This window comes from Tachypleus tridentatus, chromosome 8 (genome assembly GCF_004210375.1).
Source record: "Tachypleus tridentatus isolate NWPU-2018 chromosome 8, ASM421037v1, whole genome shotgun sequence".
In the NCBI taxonomy this organism is placed as follows: Eukaryota; Metazoa; Arthropoda; class Merostomata; order Xiphosura; family Limulidae; genus Tachypleus; species Tachypleus tridentatus.
The window spans coordinates 30,208,649-30,233,611 of record NC_134832.1 but is presented as its reverse complement, the minus strand read 5'-3'; the positions used below and the strand labels follow the sequence as shown (position 1 = coordinate 30,233,611).

Sequence of the window (24,963 nt, the reverse complement as noted above, 5' to 3'; positions counted from 1 at the left end):
TTAAAGTGAGTACCGACGTACGACAGGTTTTCGGAGAACGATCTTCACTTACATTGAGTACCGGTTCACTACAGGTCTTCACAGGAGAGGTGTAGTGTACACTTACATTGAGTACCGGTTCACTACAGGTCTTCACAGGAGAGGTGTAGTGTACACTTACATTGAGTACCGGTTCACTACAGGTCTTCACAGGAGAGGTGTAGTGTACGTATAAACTATAAAAAATTTCGAGAGGTCATTTTTTGTTATAATTAAGATTATCTCATAACGTTCGTTTAGCTTTACTAATTATGGTAACTTTGAAGGCATTTCAGATAATAATCTTGTTAATACAGACACTGGGATTTATGACTTCAACAAGATCTAGTCTCTCAGTTTTTATGTGCTTATTTTTTACTGCATATATCCACAATTAACAGCTTACAATTTTTCTTATAAAACAAAACACTATGACCAATAAGTATGAGCTAATATAAAGATGCGACAACATATCTCAGTATAAAATATGAGAGGTTTGAATTTCGCGTAAAGCTACACGAGGGCTATCTGCGCTAGCCGTCCCTAATTTAGCAGTGTAAGACTAGAGGGAAGGCAGCTGTTCATCACCACCCACTGCCAACTCTTGGGCTACTCTTTTATCAAAGGATATCGGGATCGACCGTCATATTATAACGCCCACATGGCTGAAAGGGCGAGCATGTTTGGTGTGACGGGGATTCGAACCCGCGGCCCTGGGATTACGAGTCGAGTACATTAACCACCTGGCCAGGAAGTGCGTTGTTGATTATGTATTTAATGTATATATATGTACATGCGTATATGTATATATATCGTGTATCGAAGGGGAGGGGACGACAGGAACGTGTGATTTCTCTCAGATTGTTCCCACCACCCTAAAAGAGTGAAATTTATAAATAATATATTTTGTACTGAGTTAAACACAGACCTCGGGCCTCATTGGATTGTGAGTCATACCATTATTTACTGGCAGGTCAGAACAGCCACACTTTCCAAGAGATAGATAGCTGGTAGATTTACTAACCTACGTCAAAACACTGCTGGGAATTGCATTGTCTAAGTACCCATTAAATGAAAGAACCAGTGACGTCACACGTGGCGACAGAAGCTAAAATCTTTACATTCCAAGTACCTCAACGTATATTGCACGAAACTTTGTACAGCACGTATTATTCTTACATGCTACGAGTGTGTATGGATATTTATATAGAGAGTCGAGCACTATACAGGAATTCGATTTACAAAATGTACAGAAATGTTTTACTCTGAAAAAATCACTTTGTAGAATCATGCAGAAAGTTGTATATCGTTCATAAATTTGAATCGTGTTTAATAATACTTTGTCCAACTCGAATATTCACGGGTCCTTTCTCTATCCAGCCTTCTAAAACTACTGAGAAACATCGTTGCATATAATGGGGAATCGCATCACCACGGTCCTATCCTATAGAAAAAATAACATACCGTCCACTGTAATATCTTCTCTGTTGGACGAGATTATCAGTAGACCCGATACAGATGAAGATCATGAAATTTACAGATTCGCAAATTATCGAAAGGGGGGCTTTCTCATCGAAGCTTTTAATCGTGGGGGCATCAGGGAAGTAGAAGTAATTGCCCGAAAAGAGCTAAAAAAATATATGTATGGAAACGGCGAAGGAGCTTTAGTACCAGAAATTAATTATTTACAAGTACGTCACCGGCGTAATAATGAGGTAAGTGATGAAATAATTTTTTTCTTATTTTACAAAATGTTTTGTCACTGGAAGAAGTCGTTCTATTACCTAATTCTTTCTACCGTTTTAATTTTAAAGTACGCTTCTTCTTTTTGCTCACTTACAACTTTCGTTAATTTTAATTTTTAAACCTATTTCTTATATTGTTTGTTTTTTTTTTATTTCGCGCAAAGCTACACTAGAGCTATCTGCGCTAGCCGTCCCTAATTTAGCAGTGTAAGACTAGAGAGAAGACAGCTCGTGTCATCATCACCCACAGCCAACTTTTGGGCTACTTTACTAACGAATAGTGCTATTGACCGTAACGTTATAGCACCCCTACGGCTGAAAGGGCAAGTATGTTTGATGCGACGAGGATTCGATCTTATATTGGCGGTAACTATTGTTGTTAATGCTGTACCATAAGACAGTGGAATTAGTGAAAACCTCAGTGTATTCCTCGAGGGAGTAGTAGTTAGTTCTGCGAACTTAATTCGTTAGTTTTATAAGCTAGTAAGAAATGAATTAAACACAAAACTCTTAATGTCTGAGTTACCAGGTAGCTGAATCTGCAAACTTTTAGCTTTTTTTTTCTGTGGTGGCAACTAATTTAGAACAAAAATATTCTAGAGAGGGGTAGTTAGATCTGTTACGGTCATCTACTAAAGAGATATCTATTGTTGTTTCTGACACAAAGGAACACAAAGGGTTATTTGTGCTCTGCCCACCACGTGTATCGAAATCCGGTTTTTAACGTTATAAATCCGCAGGTATTCCGCTGTGCCACTGGGAGGTGCAATGTCTGTTGAATTTGTAAATGTTACTTCTTAAGATGGAGGAGCTTTAATATTTAAAAGAGAGTAACTTGAATTAAAAACAATGTTCCTTAAAGAGATATCAATTGGGTCTTTTGACATCAGTTCTAAATGTGATAACAGTTGAAACTACAAACAATATAATGAAAGGAGTGTCAGTTGAATGTAAATGTTATTTCTAAATGTGTTCACTGTTAAAACTAAAAACTACACACTGTGAAGGAAGTGTCAATTGACTCTGTAAACGTCATTTCTAAATGTTGTGACAGTTGAACTTAAAACAACACACTGAAGGGAGTGTCAGTTGACTCTATAAACGCCATTTCTAAATGTAGTGACAGTTGAAACTAAAAATAACACACTGAATGAAGTGTCAGTTGACTCAGTAAACGTCATTTCTAAATGTAGTGACAGTTGAAACTAAAAATAACACACTGAATGAAGTGTCAGTTGACTCTGTAAACGTCATTTCTAAATGTGGTGACTATTGAACTTAAAACTACACACTGAAGGGAGTGTCAGTTGACTCTGTAAACGTCATTTCTAAATGTGGTGACAGTTGAAACCAATTAAACTTTTAACAATGTTCCTGAACGTGGTGTTATCTAGGTTAATGCCACCCCGAATGGTACAGCGATAAGTCTGAAGGCTTATAAAGCTAAAAACCAAGCTTCAATATTCGTGGTGAGCTCAGCACAGATAGCTTTGTGCTCAACTAAAAACATAGAAACGCATCTAAACTAGTAATATATAATAAACAATCTGTTTCAGTCAGCAAATCATTTTTACATAGATATTCATCGAAATAGTGGAACGAGCAATCTATAAGTGTGTGTTTTATAGATTTAATGTTTGTATATTTGTGCGTGGATGTAGAATTGTTATATCTTAGTACTTTGAAGGTTGTACTTATTAGTAAATATTGAACTGTTTGTCGCTGTTTTGTTTTTTGTATATACGTAGACATGTAACTTTTTTTCCAAGGGGGGCATGCGCATTCTATAAGTGACTCAATATATTTTTTATAAATTTTAATTACGTTTTTAGGTGTCGCTCCTGTATCTTTAGCTATCAATCTTTCTACCAAATTTGTTCGTTACCAAACTCTTATTATTACTATTTCTGTGACGTCGTTATTCCAGATTAATTTAGAATCATAAGTTCATCCTGGAAATTTAGTATGTGTGGTTTCTTATAGCAAACCAATACAGTTATATGCTGTGTCCTCCGAGAGCAATCGAATGAGATTTTAGCTAATGAAAAGGCGTTAAGTAGAGCTCTGTTAGTATATAATTGGGACGATTTCTAAGAGTTTTTGTTAGTTTTGTAAATATAATTAGTTTTGTTTTAAGGACATTAGTCTTGATTCTATATTTTCGATAATATTCAACAATTTGTTTTAATATCAGCCAACAGCTGTTATCGAAATAAAGAGTTTAGCGTTGTGAGCCGTCATACATTCCATTAAGTCACAAAAGGTATATGAATGGCTCTTAGTTTTAATAGTTATACACAGAGATTAGATATCTGTGTAATTTATAGGAAAAGGTAACTTAGCTGTAGTTATGCACAGAGATTAAATATCTGTGTAATTTATAGGAAAAGGTAACTTAGCTATAGTTATATACAGATGTTAGATATCTGTGTAATTTATAGAAAACGGTAACTTAGCTGTAGTTATATACAGAGGTTAGATATCTGTGTAATTTATGGGAACAGGTAACTTAGTGGCCCCCAGTGGCTCAACGGTATGTCTGCGGACATACAACACTATAATCCGGGTTTCGATATCCGTGGTGGGCAGAACACAGATTGTCCATTGTGTAGCTTTGTGCTTAGTCCAAAACAACAACAACAAGGTAACTTAGCTGTCATATGAAAAGACACCCTCTGAAAGCCTGTGTATTTTTGAAACATTTCTGGATATATAGATATTTAATCTCAATTTTTACAATACTGAGATATTATAGGAATGTAACTAAACAATTAAAACTGAAGAAAAGACTTTTCAAGATCTTCTGTAAATGTAATTCTACAAAAATGCATATTCTAACTGATGAAAAAGTTAGGACACCACCACATTTATTCTCACTTAAAATGGTTCAACTCACACACAGGTGTATCACACAAGGTGCACATGATTAGAAGATCGTTACTCAGCATTTTGAATAAGGCTTGCCCTATTTAAACCTCAGACATTTAGTTTGGTGTGCTCCTGACTGTTGAAGTGAGAGTGTGCACCATGGTGAGAGCAAAAGAGCTGTCTGAGGCCTTCAGAAAGAAAATTGTAGCAGCTTATGAGTCTGGTAAGGGATTTAAAAAGATCCCAAAAGATTTTGAAATCAGCCATTCCACTGTCCGATAAATAGTCAACAAGTGGAGGACTTTCAAAACAACTTCCAACATGCTCAGGTCTGGTCGTCCAAGCAAGTTCACCCCAAGAGCAGACCGCAAGATGCTAAAAGAGGTCTCCAAACACCCTAACTTGTCATCACGGGGCCTACAGTAGGCTCTGCCTACTGTTGATGTGAAAGTGCATGCCTCTACAATCAGAAAGAGACTGCACAAGTTTAACTTGCATGGGAGGTGTGCAAGGAGGAAACCTTTGTTCTCTAAGAGAAACATCAAGGCCAGACTGAAGTTTGCCAGAGAGAATGTAGACAAAGATCAGGACCTCTGGAATAATGTTCTTTGGACAGATTAGTCCAAAATTGAATTATTTGGACACCAGAACAGAGGACATGTTTGGCGTAAACCAAATACAGCATTCCAGGAAAAGAACCTCATACCAACTGTGAAACATGGAAGTGGAAGTGTCATGGTTTAGGGCTGCTTTGCTGCAGTAGGACCTGGACAGCTCAAAATCATAGAATCCACTAGGAATTCTACTGTGTATCAGAAGGTGCTTAAGGATCATGTGAGACCATCTGTAAGAAAATTAAAGCTGAAGCGGAACTGGACCCTGCAACATGACAATGACCCCAAACATACCAGTAAATCCACCAAGGACTGTCTAAAAACTGTGAAATGGAGAGTCCTGGAATGGCCTAGTCAAAGTCCAGATCTTAATCCCATTGAGATGCTGTGGGGTGACTTGAAACGGGCTGTACATGCAAGAAACCCCTCAAACATCTCATAGCTGAAAGAATTCCGCATTGAGGAGTGGGACAAACTTTCTTCAGACCTATGTCAGAGACTGGTAGATGGCTACAAGAAACGTCTCACTGCAGTTATTTCAGCCAAAGGGGATAACACAAGCTATTAGGGGGTAGGGTGCCCTAACTTTTTCCTCAGTTAGAATATGATTTTTTGTAGAATTACATTTACAAAAGATCTTTAAAAGTCGTTTCATCAGTTTTAATTGTTTAGTTATATTTCTATAGTATCTCAGTACTGTTGAAATTGAGATTAAATATCTATATATCAAAAAATGTTACATAAATACATAGGCTTTCATAGGGTGTCTTAACTTTTTCACATGACTGTATATATAGAGATTGGATATCTGTGTAATATCTTGGAAAAGGTAACTTAGCTGTACTTATAAACAGAGTTATGATATCTGTGTAATTTATGGGAACAGGTAACTTAGTGCCCCCCAGTGGCTCAGCGGTATGTCTGCGGACGTACAACGCTAAAATCCGGGTTTCGTCGATACCCGTGGTGGGCAGAGCACAGATAGCCCATTGTGTAGCTTTGTACTTAATTCAAAACAACAACAACAAGCTAACGTAGCTGTAATTATATAGAGAGATTATATATCTGTGCAATTTCTAGGAAAAGGTAACGTAGCAAATAACCGAGAAGTTGTTATTGATTAATTTATTATAAATGTAGGTTTTAATTTAACTAACATGATATGCTTTGAACTTTTTCAATATATATTATTTTTCTGAATCTGAGAAACAAAACAGGACATATTAAAGCATAAACAAACATTTACAAGTACTTTTCAAATCAGCTGACTTGAAGAGATTTGTGTGAATTTCACGTGTAGATTCAGTTCGTTTCCGTCACGTCACGTTATAAGCCGTTTTTTTCTATTTACACAGTTGTTTTATTTATGAGTTGCAATATATGTATTTACACGTGTATTTTCAAGTTACTGTTTACCACAATAATGCACTAAATAAGTGAAATACACATTTTAAAGTGTACAGTTCCTGGAAAATACAGTTATCTTAAAATTTGTGTAATGCATGGCTTATGAAAAAATAAATGTGTCCAATATTAAACAGCTGTTCTAATGTTCGTAACATCTCGAGCTGGGATGTCCTTTTTCTCTATAAAGATGTGTATATCTTAGTTTGTAAGTTTTTTTTATCTACTTCACTTATTTAAAAGTTATCTCTGGATGATGTCAAGCATTATTTGACTAGTGCTGTTTTCCTTTTGGAATCTATAACAATTAATACTTTTATGAAACATTTCTATAATGTCAAAGGAATTATTTCAGAACCCATATAAAAGACTAAAATAGTATATTTAGTGTCTTAAGTTTGTATATGTTGAGAATTATATAACGTGCTATGACAGTTACCATAAACCATTTCTGAAGCTATACAACGGAACGAAGTTCACTGTTACGTAGTGCTATCGCGATTGTGTAGTCAGTTATAGCTATTGGTATTTCTATAGTCTTAAGCTCTTAGTCAATGGTCCTCAAAGTGTAGTTATCAGACCAGTGGTGGTCTGCGAGGGTCCTCCAAATGATTCGCGGACTGATCCAAAATGCATTTCATTGATATAGTTTGTGTTGTTTTTTTACGTTGTTGTTGTTTTGCTATTAGAAGTAAAAGGTAATGGGGTTGGACCGGTGGATGGTCTGTGGGTTCTTTTGCCCCACCGACGTGGTCTTTGAACGTAAACATTTGAGAACATTATTTCATATTATACACTTAAATTTAAATTTGAAACCTTCAATAAAACGTGCAAGCTCCTTGTGAAGACAGAGTCAAGCTGACGTATGTTCACAGAATACATCTACTGCAAACGATGAGACGTCTTTGTTAAAAAGCCACAATAAATGTGAGGAGGAATAAATTTTGGAGAGTTATGTGACCATTAAATTATTAATAAAAATCAATATTTCGTGATACAACTGTGATAAGTCTCAAACAGCGTGATCTTACTGAGTATAGGTTGAAAATGCTTTGATAACATTGAGTAGTAACTCATGGGAGACAAAAGATAGGCATGAAATATTGTTTGTCACACACAACTGATCTGGAGCCACAATGAACAAACTGAGATGAATTTGAAAAACAAACATCTGCACTCTACCTGCTTTTATCATATAATTATTTGGTGTTCCTGGAGCACGTATACACACCACAGTAGTTGTCATTTGTTATGGCTTTCTTTACACTGTGGACAGCAACTGGCTTTTAATGTACAAAATGTATTCTGTCAGCCTGATCCTGTCTTCACGAGGAATTTGCATATTTTATTAAAGGTTTCAAATTTAAACTTAAGCGTATAGTATGAAATAATGTTAATGAGGCAAAAGGGGCAGCATAAATCATTTTCTCCGCCATTTCAAAAAGTTAACTTTTAGGCCAAAGAAGATCACTCAGAAATTCATCAAACGAATGCTTTACAATATTCTACTAATACTTGTAATCATTCCCGAAATTCTGGTTAAAAAATCAGTATAACGAGTTGTTTGGTGTATATACGAATGTCAAACTCTGAAAGTTATTCGAGTGAAAATACGAGCGTGTTCAGTGAAATCTTTCCATATTTAAGATCTGTTTAAGTACTTGCTCTCCGTTGCATTTTATATACTACTTGTTCAAGATTTTTCAACATATTGTTTGTAGTTAAGCACAATGCTACACAAAAGGCTTTCTATGTTCTCCCCACCACGGGTATCTAAACCTGGTTCTTAGCGTTGCTATTCTGCAGACATACTGCTGGGGTTGGGGGGCTTTTCTACATTAATGATATTTCTATCTCTCTGCATATATATGTATATATGCATATAGAACAGCAACTATTTCATATACATACATATATATAAACCATAAGCTTCAGAAATTTAAAAGAAAGTATTATTGAAGGTGATTGTTTCTATTAAATTCCCATAATTTGTATGGTTATGCCAATTAAACATGGTTTGAGCACTAGTTAATTAATTCCACTCAGACTTATGTTTCTGCTTTTATTTACAGTCGTGCTGCACGCTAAACATTTCACAAAGTAAACTGTAACATTTGAGACTGTTTTTATCAACATTATTTCAGTTCATAATAAGACTATCGTCGCTGCGTGTACATATTGTTATTAATCGTTCATAACTTCTCATATAATCTTTTACTACCCTATCGTGTGTATAGTTTTCTATCCGAGAACACACAAGTGTAGCTCTAACACAATCGATGTGGGAGAAAAGCACGAACTTTTAATTATTTATAGCTTCATTTTAATAAGGCGAAATATTTCAAATGTAAGGACATTAAAACTACATCTAAACAATACGCCGTTTCGATTTTGTGAAGTCTTTAGCCTAACACTTGACATTTTCAGACTTGAGGATGTGAGATTCTTATATATGGTTTCCTTCGGATATTTGCGCAAAGTTACGAAAGACGTATTTGTGTTAGTCGATCCTAATTTGGACTAATAGGCAAGAGGGAAAGCAGCTAGTCAAGAGCACCTACCGTCAAATGTTAGGCAATTATAACCTGATAGTGAGACTTGTCTGTCACTTTATAATGCACCCATGAGCCTAAATTGAGGGGAGGTAATTTTGCGGCAACAGGGTGCGAACCATAAACCCTAACAACCAATAACCCACGTCCTACCAAGGCAGAGCTGCACAGAAAGTGAGAAATGTAAAACTTATCTGCAGAAGTTAAGTTAATATCACACAGTAGTGGACATGTTATTTATTAGGTCTTTATTTTTAAGCCTCGTGCGTAATTAATTGATATTATGATATTAGCAAAAAGATCCAGAAATGAATACAAATGCTGAACTTACAACATCCCACATCTAAAAAGAGAATCCCATTGATACAACAGTTAATACAAGTGGATCAGCTGCCAACAATAACTACGGACAATTTGATCAATCGTAAGAGCAATAATTATCTAATCCGAGGGTCATGGGTTTGAATCTCCGTCACACCAAATATGCTCACCCTTTCAACCGTGGGGGCGTTTTTTATGTCACGGTCAATCCCATTATTCGTTGGTAAAACAGTAGCCCAAGAGTTGGCGGTGGGTAGTGATGACTAGGTATCTTCCCTCTAGTGTCACACTGCTAAATTAGGGACGACTAACGCAGATAGCCCTCGTGTAGCTTTGCACGAAATTCATAAACAAACAAGAAATAATTAACAGTATCAGAACGAATGATGAAATTTATGCTTGAAATATAAAAAGTGTTTACTTTTTAGCACAAATTCACATTGGATTGTCTGCTGTATCCACCAAGTGGAGTCGAATATCAGAGTTTGGCGTTGTAAATACGTAAATTTATCACTGGCCCACCCGGGAGGAGGAGGAGATTAGTATTACACCATTCATATCTTCCTGTTACTTGTTGTCAAGCACCCTTGACATGTGGTGTACGCCAAAATATTAGGGGTGCAATTAAAGTAACGCCTATCTTTTTACAGTTGTGAATAAAGCTTACCTAAAAAGTGCTCCCCCAGTGACACAGAGGTATGTCTGCGGACTTACAATGCTAGAAACCTGATTTCTATAACTGTGGTAAGAAGAACACTTTTTTCACAACTAAGGTGTTTTTATTAGATATTATTTTATATCAATACACACCAAAAAGCCACAACAAGTGACACTAGACAGCATCCCTCATTAACTTTAGAATCGCTACCCTGTTATTCGGAACAGAAATTTACAGAACCAACTACATTCTTGAAAATATATAGCAGTAGTAGTTTTTACTCTGTAAAATAGTGTTAGTAGTTTTCTTTATAGTAATGCCATGGAATTTAGATTAACAGTATCTTTCGTCACTACATGTGCAATCAGTACAGTCGTATCAAGTATCACTATCTATGCTAATTGAATAAGCTAAATCACAGCTAAAGCCCCTAAATTTGTTGCCAAAAGGTCAATGCCACATTTCAAAAAGGAGTTTCATTACCCTTTATAGGATGCTGGCCAGAATTAGAGTGAGATCGTTCATTTTCAGCGAGATCACCTTATAACAAACACAAGATTAACATTGACGACCCACAAATAGTTCAGATTGAATAAAGATCAGGACTCATGACTGATGAGTCAGCTACTCAAATATCCATTGCTGCTAACATCTCATTAGATCTGTCACAAATGCTGCCAACAGTAAACTTTGAGAGAAACCATTGAGATTTGGCATTTGCACTGCCAGGACCAGGCTAACAAATGGAATGAGGCTGTGATTTTTTTTTTTTTCCAAAACAGTAGTTAAAACATTAAAATAAGAGAAAATGCAGCAAGAAACATTGGCTAAACATACGGACGCATCATCTGAAACACAATGGCTTCCTTTTCTACAATAATGTATACACTGCTACAGATGTCCTCAAAAAGATATCTACTAAGTACCGGCAAACTGCATAAGTTATTCTCTATTCCCAAGGAAGACAGGGTGCTAATAACCCATCTTGTAGGTTTCGCGTTAGTGTGTGTGTGTTCTTATTGCAAAGTCATATGAAGCTATCTGCTTAGTCCATAGAGAGGAATTGAACCCCTGCTTTTAGCGTTGTACATTCGGATTTACCGCTGTACACGGGAACGTTTCGCGTGAGAATAAGAACTACAATATGTTAGGGTTTTTTTTTTCCCGCATTTTGATTCGGTTTTTATAGTTTGTAAAATCGTGTTCTGTATAGTGTTTTATCCTATACCTTCACTGTACTTTGTTTGATTCTGGCCAGCTGGTAAAGGCGCTCAACTTGTAAGCTGCTGTGGGAGCGTTATGATGTGACGGTCAATCCCAATGTTCTTTAGTAAAAGATTAGCCCAAAACTTGGCGGTGGGTGGTGATGACTAGCTAAATTGCCTCTAGTTTTGCACTGTTAAATTAGGGATGGCTAGCGCAGGTAGCCCTCGTATAGCTTTGTGCGAAATTCCAAAACAAACAAACAAACAATCTAAGGAATTCATTACTAGAAACTATGATTAAACAAGTTAATATTTATTTCAAACATTTAAAGCTGGTTTCAAAGATCCTGATTTAGGAAGGCCATGAGATAATTAAGACCAGACTAACAGATTAAAATCGTTATATTTTTACCCTTTTATAACTAGAAAATATTATATGTTTATTCAAGCATATTTAGGAATGCTTTGTCCTGGTTGGTTTTTTTATGCAAGTATTCTGTATTTAGTTCATATATTTGCCAACAGGATGAGAGTGGTCGTTAATTTGTATTAATATTCTCTTTTAGTGTAATATTACAGTCCATGTCACAGCAGTCATTCTATAGAATTTTTACCAGCTTATTGTTCATCTTCTGAGGTTACATTTTCTACTTTATTTAAAGCTATGGTTTGATTTATTTCTTACGTATTTCTCCGTCTTTTCTTTGTTTCGCTATCATGCTTTAAAAATGTTAGCTAACATTAAAGAGCCGATATACATTAAATTAAACGAGCCATTTTTATAACAAAAAACAGACCTAAGGTCCCCCTAGCGGTGACATATAGATACTAAGTTCATGTATAACAATATTTCTGGTTCAGCTCTACCTTGAAGTGTTGATCACATCAAAGTGGACGGATGCTACAGAGTTTTGTGCAATCTAGTATAAGCTATGAAAATCATCGCTGATGTATGGACTATTCGAAGCCAGAAAAGCTACTCGGAAATTACCATTGTTATAATACAGACGTGTTAGCTCCTGTTTATGTAACAAATAGATACTTGTCCTTTCTTTTACACAGACAGAAGAGAGCGATGACTGGCATGTTTTGCAGAGTAGGACAGAGCGAGGACTGAATATCACACTACCTAGGTCCTATCTTTCAACTACATTAGTTAAAACTCATGAGTATTCTTGATAACTGTAAAAAACAAATTTAAAAAAATCAGCAATATAAAATAATATGAAAATGACCCAAACCTCGTAAACAGTACAACAATGAAACATATTTGAATAATCCATCTATGTCTGAGAAATGAAGGGATTACATGAGTGATTTTGCGAACAATACTTCAAAGTTTTAGTTTTAGCATCTGTAGTAAGTAATATTATTCGGATAGATTATTAATATTATCTCTGTGTTTGTTGGTTGCCTAGTGAATATATTAAACATTTAAGCGCGTGAATATAAATTACAATGAATTTGTATAAGCTTTCACGAAACTCTTTTCCAAGCTAATGAAGTCATTATTTCGAGATTATACTTCATAAACGAGAGACGTAAAGGGAACTGAAAGCAGTATAAGTCCATTTCACCACGTAACTACGACGGTAAATATTAAATAAATTGTACACATTTCTATTTTGCACAACAAATTATCAATAATGCCTCATCCAGGTTGCTAAGTTATAAACTTGGAGTCTAATAATTCTGAAATTCGATCTCTTCACTGGACGCAACCTACATAGTTCGTTATCTAGCTTTGTGCTTCATAAGGCTGTGTATTTTGTTCGAAAAATACTACATATTTTGTGAGTAATCTGTTTGTTCTAGATCGGCATTGTTTGATAATATGTTTGAACAATACTGAAATGTTCTTTTGCTAGCATAAAAGTCAAACAAAACTTTGATACTGATTTCAATTAAACTTTAGTTTACTGCAATTCTGGTAATAAACGAAAGGTTCCATAAACAGTGTTTTATGGCTGACAAAGAGTAAGTTTAACATGTTATTTTTACACACCTCTGGGTAAACGTTTATAACAAACTAATTACAAAGAACGTGAAGAAAAACAACTACAACCGAGTGTAATTTTATTACTTTTTAAGCCTAAAAAGATCATCATTTTTGTGCCAGGTTAAGTGCCTTACTTTACATCATTTCTATTTGGTACGAGACCTGGCATGGCGAGGTGGTTAGGGCGCTTGACTCATAATCTGAGGGCCACGGGTTTCCTTCCCCATCACACCAAACATGCTCGCCCTTTGAGCCGTGGAGGCGTTATAATGTACGCACAATCCCACTAATCGTTGAAAACAGTGTAGTTGGCTGTGGGTGGTGATGACTAGCTGTCTTCCCTCTAGTCTTACATTGCAAAATTAGGGACAGCTAGCGCAAATAGCCCTCGTGTGGCTTTGCGCGAAATTCAAAAACAAATCTCTGTAGTTATTTTGTATTGAATTTATGGTAACAAGATAACAAAATAGAGAATGAGCAAGAATTATCTCTGAGATACAACCATCATAAAAGCACGCGAGACGGTCCGATACCAATATAAAATGTCTAATTAATATATATATATACAGTAACCTTATTTTGAAGGTTATACCTGTTACATTTTGTTTTGTACATTGTACAGTCATCATATAATTTTAACCTATTCATATTATATTCTACCATGTGTTAAATTATGTGTGGTACAAGGTTGTTTGAGAGTATGAACATAATGCAGTATACTTCATGAGGCAGTATGTAACGACAGTTTACAAATTAACTCTATGGGTGTTAAATTCAGTTAATTTGGAGCATCTATGTTCACGCTGTGATAGTTATGATAGAAATATTTGCGAACATACGTATCATTAAAAATGGGGCCTGGCATGGCCAGATAGTTAAGGCACTCAACTTGTAATCTGAGAGTCGCGGGTTCGAATCCCCATCGCACCAAGCATGCTCATCCTTTCAGCCGTGGGAGCGTTATAATGTGACGGTCAATCCCACTATTTGTTGGAAAAAGAGTAGCCCAAGAGTGGGTGATAATGACTAGCTGCCTTGTCTTACACTGCTAAATTAGGGACGGCTAGTGCAGATAGGCCTCGTGTAGCTTTGCGCGAAATTCAAACCACACCAAATAAATTTAAAAATGGTTGTTGTTATTCTTGTTTTGAATTAAGCACAAAGCTACACAATGGGTTATCTGTGCTCTGCCCGCCACGGGTATCGAAACTCGGTTTTTAGCATTGTAAGCCCACAGACATATTGTTGAGCCACTGGGGGGCTTTAAAAATGGAAAAAAAATTGTTACATAAACATCACACTTTCAAATTACGTTTATAACAGTTGTTTTGAATCAATCACAAAGATACATAAAAAGGCTATCTGTGCTATGCCTACCACGAGTATCGAAGGCCGGTTTTTAGCGTTATAAGTCGTCAGACCTACTGCTATGTCACTGAGGGGAGGGCTTATAGCACACAAAAAATATTTCTAATTTATGAAGCTGGTTTTTTATGTGATTATCAATGATAACTACTAAAGAAATATATGCGTTCTACTATGAGGCTCAAGGGTCCCCAGGACACCCTCAAAAGCACCTGCTCAGTTTGGGCCAAAAGCTTCAAAACCATGAGAGGAGTTCATGAACAAACAAACACGTTCACAAACATAGAACGTAAATGAACACTAGATGTGTCAAATCACACAAAATAATTTAGTCACCCGCTGGTATAGCGGTAAGTCTACGGATTTACAACGCTAAAATCAGCTGTTCGATTCCCTCGGTAGACTCAGTAGATAACCCAGTGTGGCTTTGCTGTAAGAAAAACACACAACAAAATAATTGAAATATGATTTATTTTTACTGATGAACGTCGAAGTCATCACTAAACTTTCGCACATAATTTACTGTTTCTTCAAAGAAATTCAGTTTCATTTTGTTTTATTATGTTCTTTCAACAGGTGGCCATTACAGTGGAAACTTTGATGTACAGTGCTTCCATTCTGACGAACGTTAAGCCCGAAGATCGGCGCGTGTGTTGGAAACTTGATCTGCGAGGAATGCTCGGAGAGAGCTTACTGCACGTGCTTATATTGTGCAACACCCCTCTTCATACGAGCATTGCACGGGCACTACTGAACATGTATCCTCACTTGGCCTGGGATATTATAGAAGGAGAAGAGTACTACGGTACGATAGTCTCAGAAGTTGGTGAAAATGTTGTTTATAAATACTGTAACTTTAGACCCAGAATGATCAGATGGCTAAGGCGCTCAACTCGTAATCCGAGGGTCGCGGGTTCGAATCCCCCTCACACCAAACATGCTTGCCCTTTTAACTGTTGGGGTGTTATAATATTACGGTCAGTCCCACTATTTTTTGGTAAAAGAGTAGCCCAAGAGTTGGCGGTAGGTGGTGATAACTAACTACCTTCCTCTCTAGTCTTACGCTGTTAAATTAGAGACGGCTAGCGCAGATAGCCCTCGTGTAGCTTTGAGTGAAATTCGAAAACAAGTTGTAACTTTACCTGTCAACATATGTTGTTTGTTTATCTTATAATTAATGAAAAACTGAAGAAGAAGAAAATAACACAGCCTACAACTCGATTGATTTCGGAAAGGAATTTTTTCTTCTTTGCCCAAAAGGTGTTGATTCTTTATCTTGTTGTTAGATAGGGCGGATAGATATATTCTTCGACAAAACCTTTAAGAATCTCAACATAAAAAGTTCTTTCTTAAAACGAGTGAAATTTACATGTATACTGATACAAATATAAATTTAAGAACAGTGAATTCAATCTTTAAAAACTGTAACATTAAGCCTAACGTGTATTAGGTATTGTCTCTTTTTTTTTTCATTTCCTTGCTTTGTTATATGTAGCTGTTGGGCGTGTGAAACATCAGTAGTTTTACGTAATTTTCCCTTTTTTATTTTTTGTACGAGTGCATTCTCTATTGTACCAAACGATTCGTACTATCCTAAATAATCCATTCTCTGTTGTACCAAATGATTCGTACTATCCTTAATAATCCATTCTCTATTGTACCAAACGATTCGTACTATCCTTAATAATCCATTCTCTGTTGTACCAAACGATTCGTACTATCCTTAATAATCCATTCTCTGTTGTACCAAACGATTCGTACTATCCTTAATAATCCATTCTCTGTTGTACCAAACGATTCGTACTGTCCTTAATAATCCATTCTCTGTAGTACCAAACGATTCGTACTATCCTTAATAATCCATTCTCTGTTGTACCAAACGATTCGTACTGTCCTTAATAATCCGTTCTCTGCTGTACAAACGATTCATACTATCCTTAACAATCCGTTCTCTGCTGTACAAACAATTCATACTATTCTTAACAATCCATTCTTTGTTGTACCAAATAGTCCATATTTTTCTTAATAACGCATTTTATATTGTATCAATCAATTCATACTATCCTTAATAATCCATTCTTCGTAGCATGAAACGATTCATACTATCCTTAATAATCCATTCTTTGTAGCATGAAACGATTCATACTATCCTTAATAATCCATTCTTTGTTGAACGAAACGATTCTTTTTTTTTTTTAAATAATGCATTCTTTATTATGTCAAACGATTCACATCTTCTTTAATCACGAGTGTTATTATCACACACATTTCAGGTACAACTGCCTTACATTTGAGTATAGCATATCATAAGAAGGATCTAGTTCTTCAGAGTCTCGAAGGTGGCGCTCTTATTAATCAACGGGCCTCTGGACGTTTTTTCATGCCATACGATCAACAGCGCCCAGCGCCTAAAAGTCATTCGGATTTCGAAGGCGAGTTCCTTTTAATATCTTTTGTAAGATAGATTTCTCTTGCTATTCCTTTTTATTAGTACCTCTCTTGTCATTAAACAAACACTTCGAAACGACCTCGATCGTAAAAAAATAAAATAAAAATATTCTTCCAGGGTTGTCTTACATGGGAGAATATCCTTTGGCGTGGGCGGCATGCTGTGAAGACAAAACAATCTACGATTTGTTACTGCATCACGGAGCCAACCCGAACTTTCAAGACAAGTTCGGAAACTCGGTTCTTCACGTATTGGTCATTAGAGACAAACTGGTTAGAAAAATTGGTTATGTATGAATTTTTTATTAAAACATTCGAAAACATACTGTAAATAATTTTTGGGAAGTATGTTGAGAAATACTAGGAGTGACATAATCTGAAAATAGAGCGCAGTGTTATGTATTTTGTTGATTATAATTAAGTGTTGTTTTTAAAGATTTACTGCGTACGAGGTCTGTTCAAAAAATACGCGGACTGTTTGAATTGCGCGGCTCCAGTTGGTTCCAGGGGAATCCGCTTGGTGTCGCTAGGTTCGCACAGATCAGCTGATTACTACGCCATTTCCCGATTGCAGATATCTTCATTTGTGTATTAGCTACGCGGTTTTAAGTGAGGTCCGATTTTTTCGTTTGGCGGATTTCAGAATGAATGACCTGAAGAAACAACGAGTTGCTGTGAAATTTTGTGTTAAACTTAGAAAATCTGCGACTAAAACTTTTGCTATACTTAACACGGCTTACGGTGATGTTGCTATGAATCGTACGGCATGTTTCAAGTGGCATGAACGTTTTAAGGATGGTCGACAGTCCATTGAAGATGATGAGCGTCCTGGACGTCCTTCCACGTCAACTGACGACCCACACGTCGACAAACTCAACACCCTGGTGCGGGCAAATCGACGTCTGACTGTCAGGGAGCTTGCTGAAGAGTGTGGGATATCAGTTGGATCTTGTTACGAGATTTTGACCGAAAAATTGAAGGTGCACCCCGTTGCTGCGAAATTCAGCCCTCAGAACTCGTGAGTTGTTGGCCAAACACTCGATTACTGTTCTTCCCCCCCCCCCTACTCACCTGACCTTGCTCCTTGCGATTTTTCTTGTTCCCCAAACTCAAAAGACCCTTGAAAGGAAGAAGATTTGAGACGATTCCCGAGATTAAGGCAAATGCGACGAAGGAGCTGGAGGACATTACAAAATAAGCGTACCAGGACTGTTTCAACAAGTGGAAACACCGTTGGGATAAGTGTGTGCGTTGGGGAGGAGAGTACTTTAAAGGGGTCCCAGACCTATATCTTCTAAATAAAGTACATTTTGTTTTATAACGTCAGTCCGCGTATTTTTTGAACAGCCCTCGTACATATTGTATCTTGGAATAAGGAATGTTAATTTATGGTGTTTCTGAAAGATGTCCTCTGTGCAAGTCTTATGTTTTGAAACGAAGAGTTTATGTTCCGTGACACGTTAGGAACGTTGATTTTTATATTTCTAGTGTGATTAAAAATATCCTGTCTTTGGAAGAGGAAGTGTATTTATCAAATACATTTGAAAGAGGTGTTGCACTGTAATTTGTACTAAACGCATAGTAAGTACTAATACATACCTGTTTGTATTTGTGGCTATTGTAAAGATTAGCTTGTAGGATTTTTATATACGTTGTATGTGCTGAATATCAGCTGTGTTTACGTGTTGATGTTATTTAGATGCTATGTTTGAAAAAAGTGCTGTCGTATGTGTTGTACGTTTGGAATATGTATTGGTCGTAGGTTGTAAAATGGACTATATATGTATTTTAAGGAAAAAGTACTTTTTAAAAGAGCATATTGAAAGTTTACGCGTCCCTGAAAAAAATAATAAACGTGGTTAAAAATGTGTAAATCTTCAGAATAATATTATACATACTTCAAAGTCATGTGTAAAGCAGTTCATAATTGAAAACATGAAATATATTTCAACTTATAAATATATAATCTTTTGTATGTGTAGATAAAAGGAGATGATAACTTTTGTAATTAATATTTCGAAAAATTACATAAATTTCTTAAAAATCATTCTAAAAGTTTTGGCTGCTGGTGGGTCAGTGGCAAATGTATGTACTTAAACACTAAAATCCAGAGTTCGATGTGTTTGGCTGAATGCAGATATTCGTCTGTGTAGGTTTGTACTAAGAAAACACAACACTGTAAATGTGTTTGACAAGCAAGTTTTCTTTTAAAGTGTTTTTAATTTTGAGGTCATACGAGGGACTACAGGAAATGACGTAATCTTTTTATATTTGAAAACTAGAGAATTTTTTGAATTGACTGAAAAAAATACTTAGTGTAGTATTCTATTACTGTTAAAATTACTACCAATAAACTGTAATAATTCTATGTTCAAGGAAGATCAAGTAAATCAGTTTATTTTGAGATAAAATATTTGAATTTGCTCGTTTCAGATTTTGCGCTATTCATCCTACTTTAGTGGTGTAAGACTAGGAAAAAGGCAGCTAGTCATCACCACCCACCTACAACTCTTGAGCTACTCTTTTAACAACGAATAGCAGGATTGGCATAATACATAATAATGCCCTCACGGCTGAAAGGGCGATCATGTTTGATGTAACGAGGATTCGAAGCTACGACCCTCAAATTGCGAATCGTGTCCATGCCTGGCCCACTGGAAATTGCTATGTTGGCAATCGTGGAGAAAGGTGTTACTAGGACACCCTGGAACGTTATTGTTAAAATTTAACTTCCGCTTCTCTACATGTACTTTTTCCTTGGTAATGAAGTTGTTTTTTGCCAAGAATGAAATCTTTTGTACAGTAAGTGAAATCTTAGAAAGATTAAGTTATGTTAAAATGACTTTGGAGTTCCTCATTGTCGTCATAGTCCATATCACTACGTCTGGTCATGTTCTATCTGACAACTATGCATATATACACAATACCTTTACAGCAGAGTTTTCATTGCAAAACACTTCTTCGTAAAGCTATTAAAGCTATCGTTTTTAAAGCACACCTCTCTTCCTTGCAGCTTTCCATGGGCCATCCACTGTACGAGAATACAGTTTTCTAGTACCCATATGAACGGTTTAATCGTGAAAAAAATCCATAGACGCTTCGTCGAGAACTTGACCTGTTTATCTTTATATAGAATAACATAAATACAAATATTTTTCTTCATTTGCTTAAACTATGAAACAGTTGACTTGATATGTTGTAAAAGCAGCTTATGTCGCTTTTCGAGATGGAGATTTTTTTTTAATTTATATTGCTTAACGTTGCTTGAAATAAGTGTACAGCCTTTGCCAATAATCTTTATGTTCGTGGTCTCTCACTTGTTTCAAAACATTGCTCTTTGCTTACCACGGCTGTGATAAGACTTGTTGCAGATCTCTTTCTGGGTGGTCCTGTGACCCAAATTGTTCCATATTCTTTTGTTTTCCACTGCTCTAACTTGGAAATCATCAATGTCCTCTCTGAATACATCTTTATGATTTGCGTATATAAATATTTTGTTTCGGAAAGGGTTATTACATAATATTGATCTCATCATTAATGTATTTATCTTTAGCCAAAACATATTTTTCATATTATTATTTCTAGTCACTGGGTTTGGATCACAGCAGTAAATTAGAAAATATAATGCTTATAATTTTAGTTAATTTCATGTTTATTACAGAAGATGTACAGGTATGCACTGAGACATCCTACTAAGCCAGCCAAAGATAATATCCTCAACAAATCTGGTCTCACTCCGTTAACCCTAGCATGCAAACTTGGAAGAAGCAAAATATTTCTAGAGATGTTGGAGCTTAGCGCCGTGGTAAGGTTTCCCTGATATAGATTTCTGATGAAAAGTTTAGTTTAAGTCCAATAGAGCTTCAATATTCTTCCTACCAAACACATTTCGATGGGCTACCAGTTAAGTTTATAACGCTAAAATTCAGGTCTCGATTCCCTACGTTAAACATGGTGCAAATAACACATTTTATAGCTTAAGTACGTATAAAAAATAGCCTAGATGTGACAAGTGTGAAGCTTATAATTATTATTGTTTTTTTCACATTTATTTTACTTATCAATATAATTTATGTTACATTATTACAATTGTTCATGAAAAATGCCATCCTTTGCTGAAAAAATATTTTACTTGTCACATTGAAAATATCATTTTCTCTCCAATAATATTGCTCCGTCATTTACGTATTATTTTCAATCGTAATTGATTGGACATTTACAGACCGTAATAACCGTTTATGATAAACAGACTTCAGATTATTAATTACAGTTTTTCACAAGAGATCGTTCCTCACGATCTTAAAACTAGTAGCTAAAACTGTGTGTAAAAGCCAAAATGAAGTAGGAAAGCCAGCAACACACAGCACAGATTTCATTTTTTTCCAATATTACTCTTTCGTCATATTATAGTTGCTATATCTAGTTCCTTGTTGCTGTTTATCCAACATATTACCTGATAAACAACTTTTATAAATACACCATATAAAATGTTTATTCAAGCAGCTAGAGTATTTTAATGTTAAAACTATTCGATGCAGTTAACATTAGGTTGGACTTTAAAGATTATTCAAGCAAATACAGTTCACTTTACAATAGGCTGGACCTCACAAGAATTTTCCTGTTAGTCGCTCAACATTATTACCAATAAACTTTTATATATAACGTTTCTATCCGATGCATTTCTCTGACATTGAAGTGTTTAACTGCATCAGGGAGGAAAAAAAAGGTTCTTTGCGAATAAATTATTAATGTTTAAGTTGTATAAATTTTGTTTCAAAAGAAACGTTACACAGTGAGATACCTGTGCTGTGTTCTCCACGAATATCGAAACTCGGTTTTAAGCAAGCCACTGAAAGCTTTTGTTAAAAGTTATATATAAAACCGAACTGTAATTAACTATTCTCTGCGATTTTATTACAGTTTTTAACGCTTTTTTTAGACAAAATGGAATGAATAAACAAGAAATAACTGTATAATGTTTCTAAATAAATGCATCTCAACGGACGTGAACCAAATATAGAAAATATTCATTTTTACTTCATTCTGCGCAGAAAGAATTTTTTTGCTAAGTCTTGATGTTCAAACCAATAGGTAGTATATATAAACATGAATGTGTATCACAGTGCGTTTTTATTTGGCCCGACCATTCACGAGAAAGAGATTTATTAATGAAAGTGAAGTCCAATACAATTGTACAAAAAAGGCAGTAGACTTGAGATGTATCGTGAACCACGATAGTGGTTCATAACAGGGGTTGCAAAGAATTGTACAAAACCTTAATAACTGGTTCAGGCAGAAAGCTCCTTAAACAGTGAAGATCCAGTTTAATAAGACTTTAAAATATTTACCGTCTGCAAACGTATGAAAATGCACAAAAAAGCAAGCGTGTTAGACTCAGAATAAAAAGAAAATTCGATCTAAACGATCAGTTTGTAATTCTTCTTGTTGTAATTATTTTCTTGTCAGCCTACAACAAAAACTGTTTGGCAAATTGCGCCCAACCTTTTGTAGAGTACTAAATAATATACTGCGAATGTTTACTTCTATACCTTACATAAGCTAAACAACCTCATAATTCTAGTGTAAGCAAAGTAACATTATCCCTTGAAGTTAACTTTCTTATATGTCTATATATCTGGTGCTCCTTTAAAATGCTTAAGTGCAGAGTGAAACACGATTTACCAGACAATAACAGATGAGCATTAGATGATGTAGCATATAAATACTTAATGCTTTGTACACCATACAGTCGGTATCTTTAGGGAGCCAATCGCTATATTATGCATGAAGTAAAGGAGTGAGAAATAGTAATACACATAACATTAAAGTTTATTAATTACTTCATAGATAAATTACTTTAAAAGACTCGAAGGTTTATTTAAAGCAATGTTTTAGACATATATATTTTATTTGAAAAGGCTGCAGATATTATTTACTCAAACTACAAACCCCTATTTTGTTTCCATGAGGTTACCAGGAATTACATTTGGTAAAGTATCAATAGGAATTTGTAGTTTGAGTAAGTAATGTCCACAATATCTCCAATCTTGCTTCCTTATTTTTTTTAAGATTGCTAGTTGCATATTTTTAAATTCTCACTTTTTATTTACCTTGTACTCGTGAATAACGTGCGTGTACAGTGGAGACACAAGGCATAGACTAAACAATTACTTGGGACTCTGATCAGCTCATAAGGTCTCCGAGTCACAGGGGCTTATTTTATTAGTTTAAACTTAATTGTGGTTCCTTTTTTTTTGGAATTGTGCTTATTTGGGAAAATAAGACGTTTCCACTAGATACAATCCAAACGCAAATCATCCAGCAACGGACGGAAATTTGAAAAGTGCAGTATCAAAGCACTTTCCTCAATGAATCAGCGATAAATATAGGGGTTTACAACAATAAAATCCGAAGTTCAATTCTTCATAGTATACACAGCATGTAGCTCTGCTTTAAAAATATCATCTCTAACAAATTCTTGAAATATTCACCAAGCCTTCCCATACACTATTCAAAATTTAGTGATTCAAGCAGACCTGACGTTGCAAGTTAGTTATGGCGCTCGATTGCAACCTGCGGGTTTGAAATCCGTCTCATCAAACATGCTCATCCTTTCATCTGTGTGGTGTTATAATCTGATTGTCAGTCCCACTATAACAGTAGCCTAAGAGTTGGAAGTAATGACTATTTGTCTTCCCTCTAGTTTTTCATTGCTAAATTAGGGACGGCCAGCGCAGGTTTTCCTCGTTTTAGCTTTTCGCGAAATTCAAAACAAGCCAAAATGCTTCCACCACATCTGAAACCAACTCTTTCTAAACGCCAACTACGCTCTGAGGGTGACTCCTACTCTACTAAAATTTACACGTATTCCATAGTCCCACCATTCTCACCATTAAGTACAACAACGAAACGGATGATGCATCAACACTACTAATTCCCTTAACAAATTTATACACCTTAATCTTATACCCTTTAACTCTTCTTTTCTGGATAGCAAACCATTTCAAAAACCTTAGCTTTTCCTTGTGTGACAATGTTTTCATTCTAAATATCATCCTTGGTAGCCCTCATATAAACCCTTTCCAACAGATCAATGTCCTTCTTAAAGTAAGAAAGATCAAAACTGAACACACTAACTAATAACCACCTCTCCCACTGGCACAGTATGTCTGCGGACTTATACTGCTAGAAATCGGATTTCGATACCCGCGGTGGGCAGAGCACAGATAGTCCTTTGTGTAGCTTTGTTCTTAATAACAAACAACATCTAACCAATACTTCACGCACGGTCATTTATAAGAGTATTACATTTGCTCAATATTTAGGGCAATTGAAGTTGAAGTCGTTTTACAAATTAATAAAAGAAATAGAGAGAATAGTTAATAATAGCCTAACATAACTGGTTAAATAAAGTAGCCAGTCAACAAATGAACATAATTGTTCGGATTTATTTTAATATTTATATACTATTTGTGAAACATGTATTATTAAAAAGCCCTTATTTTAATGCTTTAGATATGATGCATATACTCTGGTTATTCTGACCGGTAGCTTTGATTTTAAAATTTCAAGTTATTTTCAGTGTTTTGTTTTACTTTAGGAATTCTGGAGATACAGTAGGATCACGTGCTCTGGTTACCCCCTCAGTGCTCTAGACAGTATTCTACCTAGTGGAGAAACAAGTAAGTTACTATTTTATTTAAAAACACATCTCATGGTTATTCACGACTTCCAATAATTATTTCATCATACTATGTGCTTATTTT

The 24,963-nt window shown here is 35.6% G+C and overlaps 1 protein-coding gene across 1 annotated transcript in view; it reads left to right on the top strand.

Moving 5' to 3' along the window:
- The first annotated feature begins 1,211 nt into the window (after positions 1 to 1,211).
- The window catches only part of LOC143222084 (uncharacterized), a 43,325-nt gene continuing 19,573 nt past the window's right edge, over positions 1,212 to 24,963 (top strand). Inside the window, exons 1-6 of the mRNA XM_076447978.1 lie at positions 1,212 to 1,733; positions 15,326 to 15,554; positions 17,023 to 17,181; positions 17,316 to 17,470; positions 20,859 to 21,002; positions 24,798 to 24,879. Of these exons, the coding sequence (XP_076304093.1) occupies positions 1,434 to 1,733; positions 15,326 to 15,554; positions 17,023 to 17,181; positions 17,316 to 17,470; positions 20,859 to 21,002; positions 24,798 to 24,879 (1,069 nt within the window). The 5' untranslated portion in view covers positions 1,212 to 1,433. The remainder of the gene's footprint in view (positions 1,734 to 15,325; positions 15,555 to 17,022; positions 17,182 to 17,315; positions 17,471 to 20,858; positions 21,003 to 24,797; positions 24,880 to 24,963) is intronic.